This window comes from Octodon degus, unplaced genomic scaffold (assembly GCF_000260255.1).
Source record: "Octodon degus isolate 3935 unplaced genomic scaffold, OctDeg1.0 scaffold00048, whole genome shotgun sequence".
In the NCBI taxonomy this organism is placed as follows: domain Eukaryota; kingdom Metazoa; phylum Chordata; class Mammalia; order Rodentia; family Octodontidae; genus Octodon; species Octodon degus.
The window spans coordinates 11533459-11539294 of NW_004524624.1; the positions used below are offsets into that span (position 1 = coordinate 11533459).

Below are 5836 nucleotides of genomic sequence, written 5' to 3' on the forward strand. Positions count from 1 at the left end.
TTGGTATTTGCAACTTTTTTGGTGCAATTTAAAGCGAACAGAGGAATATCGGAGTTGTTTACATGAGTTTAGGTTGGGATAGTTAAGGTGAATCTTGGACCAAAAAGAATGAATTATCCAGTAAACAATTAAATGATCTGAATTTGATCCGAGTTTCTGAAATAAATCTAGGCGTTGGTTGGCAGCTCGGGAGTACATAAGACTCCTTGGGACGAGTGAAGTGGGGAAATGGAGAGTCTAGGTGGGCTTGGGTTTAGGGACGGGCAGAAGAATACAACAGGATAAGGAAAATCAGGTGAGAAGAAAAACGGAGGACATTTTGAATGCCATGGGAGCATTTCAAGGCTGTAATAGACGCCTCCTAGAGGTCAAGAGAAAGATGACAAGGCCACTGTAGCCTTGGTCAGACCCGAGTCAAGCCACTGCGCAAGGGTTAGGGTGGTGAGAGAGAGGGTGGAAACTGCGATTAACATGAAGGTTGAAAAAGGAGAAACCTTAGTAAATTTCAACGGACTCTGGCTGTGACAACAGGGTGAGATAAAGGGATCACAGATTGCAGAGTCCCATATCCTCGAAAGTGTTCATTTACTTGGGGCTTTCTTGCGCTCTTCAGAGGTCCACGCAACTTCTCTGCTACAGCTGGGAAGACACCCCCCGCAAACTGCCACAGTATAAGAGAGAAAGCTTTTCATTTGCAAAGCTCTCTTTAAAAACGCTAGCGTGCAAATAAGGGGCTTTAATGTGGCTTTCAGTGATTGGTGGATTCCTGCAAACTCCGTCACTTCCTCCAGGCAAGGTGGGGTGGGGCAGGGGAGGGGTCTGTTTTCTGCTTCCTTATTGGCTGTTTGAGTCAGCTCCGCTTTTAGCCAATCAAACTACTTCCCTTCACCCCTCCCGGTAGCTCTTATAAATTACATCAAATTGGTTATTCTTTCCATATCTCTCTCTCCTTGAAAAAGAAGCCGCAACTGCTTTAATAGCTGTAATGTCGGGGCGCGGCAAGCAAGGTGGCAAGGCCCGCGCCAAGGCCAAGTCGCGCTCCTCCCGCGCCGGGCTGCAGTTCCCGGTGGGCCGGGTGCACCGCCTGCTGCGCAAGGGCAACTACGCCGAGCGGGTGGGGGCCGGCGCGCCCGTCTACATGGCGGCCGTGCTCGAGTACCTGACGGCCGAGATCCTGGAGCTGGCGGGCAACGCGGCCCGCGACAACAAGAAGACGCGCATCATCCCGCGCCACCTGCAGCTGGCGGTGAGAAATGACGAGGAGCTCAACAAGTTGCTCGGTGGTGTCACCATCGCCCAGGGCGGCGTGCTGCCCAACATCCAGGCTGTCTTACTGCCTAAGAAAACGGAGAGCCACAAGCCTGGCAAGAACAAATAATTAGGCCAGATGCCATCCCAATTCACCCAAAAGGCTCTTTTAAGAGCCACTATAAAGTGTCAGAGGAAGGGCTGAGCACAATAGCGCACTAGCTCTTTTTTTTTTTTTTTTTTTTGAGAACTTGGGTGGCTCTAAAAAGAGCCTTTGGTCTTTGGCTTAAGTTTTGTCAGGTTTTATTTGCTTTTGGCTTTGTGGCTTTCGGTTTTCTTTGGTAAGAGAACAGCCTGGATGTTGGGCAGCACGCCGCCCTGGGCGATGGTGACTTTGCCCAGCAGCTTGTTCAGCTCCTCGTCGTTGCGGATGGCCAGCTGCAGGTGGCGCGGGATGATGCGCGTCTTCTTGTTGTCGCGGGCCGCGTTGCCCGCCAGCTCCAGGATCTCGGCCGTCAGGTACTCGAGCACGGCCGCCATGTAGACGGGCGCGCCGGCCCCCACCCGCTCGGCGTAGTTGCCCTTGCGCAGCAGGCGGTGCACCCGGCCCACCGGGAACTGCAGCCCGGCGCGGGAGGAGCGCGACTTGGCCTTGGCGCGCGCCTTGCCTCCTTGCTTGCCACGGCCAGACATCACTACTAAAAAAAGAGGGTAAAAAAAGCTTAAAAGATACCTAATGCTAAAATTTCGCAACAAAAGAAGCCTGAAACAGCATCAACAAGAAAGCCTTTATAATCTTTCCTGGAGGTGGGGTCAGGAACTAGTTCTCCCATTGGCCCTAATTCGGCTTCAGAAATGGCCAATAGAGCGGAGCGTCGTTGTCGCACGTAGGTTTTACTGAGAACGTAAGGTCCCTATGTAGACCAATGGGAAGGAAAGACTTTTCGAGCCGTAATTTGCATAACGTGGTTATAAAAGGATCGAGCCCACCCATCCTCATACTTCGTTCCCTTGCTAAGCTTTGTTGGTATTGTGTGTTATCATGCCTGAACCGGCAAAGTCCGCCCCAGCTCCCAAGAAGGGCTCCAAGAAGGCCGTCACCAAGGCCCAGAAGAAGGACGGCAAGAAGCGCAAGCGCAGCCGCAAGGAGAGCTACTCCATCTACGTGTACAAGGTGCTGAAGCAGGTGCACCCCGACACCGGCATCTCGTCCAAGGCCATGGGCATCATGAACTCCTTCGTCAACGACATCTTCGAGCGCATCGCCGGCGAGGCGTCGCGCCTGGCGCACTACAACAAGCGCTCGACCATCACGTCCCGCGAGATCCAGACGGCCGTGCGCCTGCTGCTGCCCGGGGAGCTGGCCAAGCACGCCGTGTCCGAGGGCACCAAGGCGGTCACCAAGTACACCAGCTCCAAGTGAGTGCCGCCCGCACTTGGCGCTCCCCGGATGCCTTTCCCCAAAGGCTCTTTTCAGAGCCACCCACCTCGTCAGAAAAGAGCTTTGCCCACTTATGTGAACTTGTTAAAAAGTGACTAAAGCTTCTAGCAGATGGTACACAAAGATTTTTAAACATTTCTAATCTGAAATTTCTGGGACGTGACTGGATTTGCTTCTGTACTTTACGTTTACATCTTGCTTAGCTTTCTCAGAAATCCATTCTAGAAGCCCATTCCTGACTTCCCTCCTTCTGTGCTACCCGATCCAGGTCTATGATGTCCAGGCCGCTCTGTTTGGTATGTTTTATAGATCTAAGATGAAATGGCTGCTTCCCTTGGCCATGGTTTTAGGGGACTAGGACACAGCTAAGCCCCAGTCACGCGGACACAGCTTTGTAGGACTGGAGCTTGGCAGCTGTGTGCCGTCACTGGTTCTCCCCTGCGGTGCGTCCTGTGGATGCCAGCCGCTGTGTACTTGCTGGGGGTGGGGGCAGTCAGGTCCCAGCCTTTTCCTGATTGGGCGACTTGAATATTTAAAATTCCGCGCCGCCTCAGATTTCTTAGACTTCTGTTACCGTTACCTCTTTGGGACTTTTGAAATTCTCATTATTTCTCGGTTTGGGAATCAGTTTTGCATTTCATGCTCCGCTTGGAGCGCTGCGGCCTCAGGTTCTCACAAGACCCTGGCCATTTCGATCCTGGCACTATAGTCTCCTGAAGAGACCTTCCTAAGGCATCCGTTCAGGAATTCGTGCTTCTGTTTTTTGCCTTCCTCCTAACAGCGGTCGGAAATTGGTTTATTTGCTCTCTAGTTTATGATCTTTCACCTTAAGCCTTAAACAGGCTTTTCGGGTCTGGTTTTCTGCTTTGTCTTCAGTCCCTGGCACACAGCGGACACCTACCTCATAAAATTGATAGAATTAATTTTTCTATCCTATCCCTTCCTCAGTCATTTCCTAAGGATGGATGGGCGCTGCTCATTTCTATCAGATACAAGGGAAGACATGATAACAATGGTAATGTTTTTGGAGCTCTGCCCCCACTCTGTCCTCAGCCGTCTCAGTGCAGTAGCTGGGAGAGGGGCCATGTTGGTTCTGTCTTCGTTGAAGAGGTGCTAACACCGTAGGTCCTCCCTTTGCACTTGCTTTTTTAGTGTAATCTCCTAGATTTTCATTGAATTCAGAGCATGGTTATTGGAAAGAGCCTTTTTAATGAGTACCTCCATCCCATTTTCTTTACCCCACTGAGATGAGCTTTTAATTCACATTCATCCCCTCCCTGGCTTTTCAGAAGTCTTTGAAATGGGTAGGACCTCAAAGTTAACCGCTGACTGTCACGTGAGAAGACAAGCTGGTCACACATCTAGCACTAGCCCTTTGTATCTTCCTGTGTGATGATAATTAGTTTCATCCTCTAGAATTACAGAATTTGCTTTTGCTGATGAGGCATGGTGATCTGATCAGTTACTCAGCTCTGCTTTGGGGGAGGGCATCTAGAATTGATTGCAGTGGTTTTGTGAAACCAAAGGAACTCCAGACATTACTACAGACTGAGTAAATCATGTGTGTCCTACATTTGTATTTTCAAATGTGACTATCCTCTCCTTTTGAGATAGGGTTCTGCTATACAGTCTAGGCTGGCTTTGAATTCATGGCCATCCTCCTGCCTCAGCTTCCTAAATGCTGGAATTAACAAGCATGTGCTACCACACCCAGCCCAGTTGTTAGTAAAGCTGACAAATTAATTAATTAATTAATTAATTAATTTTTTATTTATTTGTGTGTGTGTGTGTGTGTGGCCAGCTCAGCCCACAAGTGGGTGGGGCTGGCCTGCATGTGGTGCTGGGGGATTGAACCACGGTCCCTGTGCTTTGCCAAGCTTGTTCCAAGTAGGTGCTTTAGACCACTGCGCCATCTCACCAGCGCCAAATTAATTTAAAAGTTTTGCTGAATTTTTTAAATTGTAATTTATTTTCTCAATAAATGAAATTAGTAGATGCTGCAGTCTGGTTTGTGGAAAAGTTGTGTGGCTCTGACCTTGAGGGTAAGTATTTATGTTACTAGCCAAACTCTACCTCAGAAGTGCTCTATGGCTGGTATAGCCTGTTACAAAGTCACTAATGCTTTGTTTTTTTTTTTGGTGGAACCTTGGATTGAACTCCGACCCTTGTGCTTGCCAGGGAAGCACTTATTCCACTGAGCCATCTCCCTGGCCCCCAAAGCCACTAATGCTTAGTGATTGAGAAATATAAGACCACAAGTAAGAATTATTACAAATAATATGGGAGAAATAGTCCTTTATAAGGTTTAGCTAACACCTACAGAACGCTTATAATGAGCTGGGTAGTATTCAAAGCCCTTTAAACGCATTAACTCATTTAATCATCATGGAATAGGTACCACTGGCTCTAGCAAAGAAAACTGAGGCACAGAGTAGGATTTCTTTATAAATCTTCAGAGAATAAACTTAGTTTAGTGAAAGGACTTGATAGGATAGTACTTGGAAAACCTGGACCCTTCTTTGGATTTTTTGGGGAAATACTTGAAAAAGAAATCATTTGCTTTATTCTCTTAAGATTATACTCTGGATATAAGTCTGGTAGTGGTGGCTGAGTTTGAGAGAGGGCTTGGGTGTCTGATTCTCTTCCCTAGGCCACAGTGCAGTTCTGTTTCATTTCTCCCCACTGTGGATGGTGGTTGCCAGCTAGTATCTTTTTCACTGGCGTGAGAGAGCCTTGTTGATTTGGGGTTCTTCCAGGGCATGATGGTCACTAGGAAGGAAACTACAAGCAAAGAATGAGGAAATGGTGACAAAATTTGGTGTTTTAACTCTGGAGAGAAAGTAACCAATGACAGTGAGATTAATCTCCTAAAGAACCTCTTTAAACATTTTTCTCCTGCTCAGACATCTTCAGCATTTGCTGATTCTGGGTTAATACTATTACTACTACTACTACTACTAATAATAATTTTTGTGGCCAGCTTATCCCACCCTGGGAGCAGGGCTGGTGTGGCATGTGGTGCTAAGGATTTTTTAAAAAATTAATTAATTTTTAATAGATTGCAAATTGAAAATAAATTATTTACAAACATAAATGAATATAACAATGAAAATTGTCCAAAATAAAAATGAAGAAAGAATTTACAGA

At 47.6% G+C, this 5836-nt stretch overlaps 3 protein-coding genes across 3 annotated transcripts; 2 read left to right on the plus strand and 1 right to left on the minus strand.

Annotated features, from left to right (window-relative positions):
- Nucleotides 1-985: 985 nt before the first annotated feature.
- On the plus strand, nt 986-1545 carry LOC101561654 (histone H2A type 2-B). The gene has a single exon (XM_004632410.2). It carries the CDS (start codon nt 986-988, stop codon nt 1376-1378), a length of 393 nt encoding a protein of 130 aa, XP_004632467.1. The 3' UTR covers nt 1379-1545.
- A 5-nt stretch (nt 1546-1550) lies between these two features.
- LOC101562051 (histone H2A type 2-C) lies at nt 1551-1964 on the minus strand. Its single transcript, XM_004632411.3, has one exon. The coding sequence runs from the start codon at nt 1939-1941 to the stop codon at nt 1552-1554; it is 390 nt and encodes a 129-aa protein (XP_004632468.1). The 5' UTR covers nt 1942-1964; the 3' UTR covers nt 1551.
- Nucleotides 1965-2191: 227 nt separating this feature from the next.
- On the plus strand, nt 2192-2768 carry LOC101562451 (histone H2B type 2-E). Its single transcript, XM_004632412.3, has one exon. The coding sequence runs from the start codon at nt 2291-2293 to the stop codon at nt 2669-2671; it is 381 nt and encodes a 126-aa protein (XP_004632469.1). The 5' UTR covers nt 2192-2290; the 3' UTR covers nt 2672-2768.
- The last annotated feature ends 3068 nt before the right edge of the window (nt 2769-5836 follow it).

Excerpts from the sequence above, each read along its gene's own strand:
- LOC101561654 (XM_004632410.2), top strand. The coding sequence starts at position 986 with ATGTCGGGGCGCGGCAAGCAAGGTGGCAAGGCCCGCGCCAAGGCCAAG.
- LOC101562451 (XM_004632412.3), top strand. The coding sequence starts at position 2,291 with ATGCCTGAACCGGCAAAGTCCGCCCCAGCTCCCAAGAAGGGCTCCAAG.
- LOC101562051 (XM_004632411.3), bottom strand. The coding sequence starts at position 1,941 with ATGTCTGGCCGTGGCAAGCAAGGAGGCAAGGCGCGCGCCAAGGCCAAG.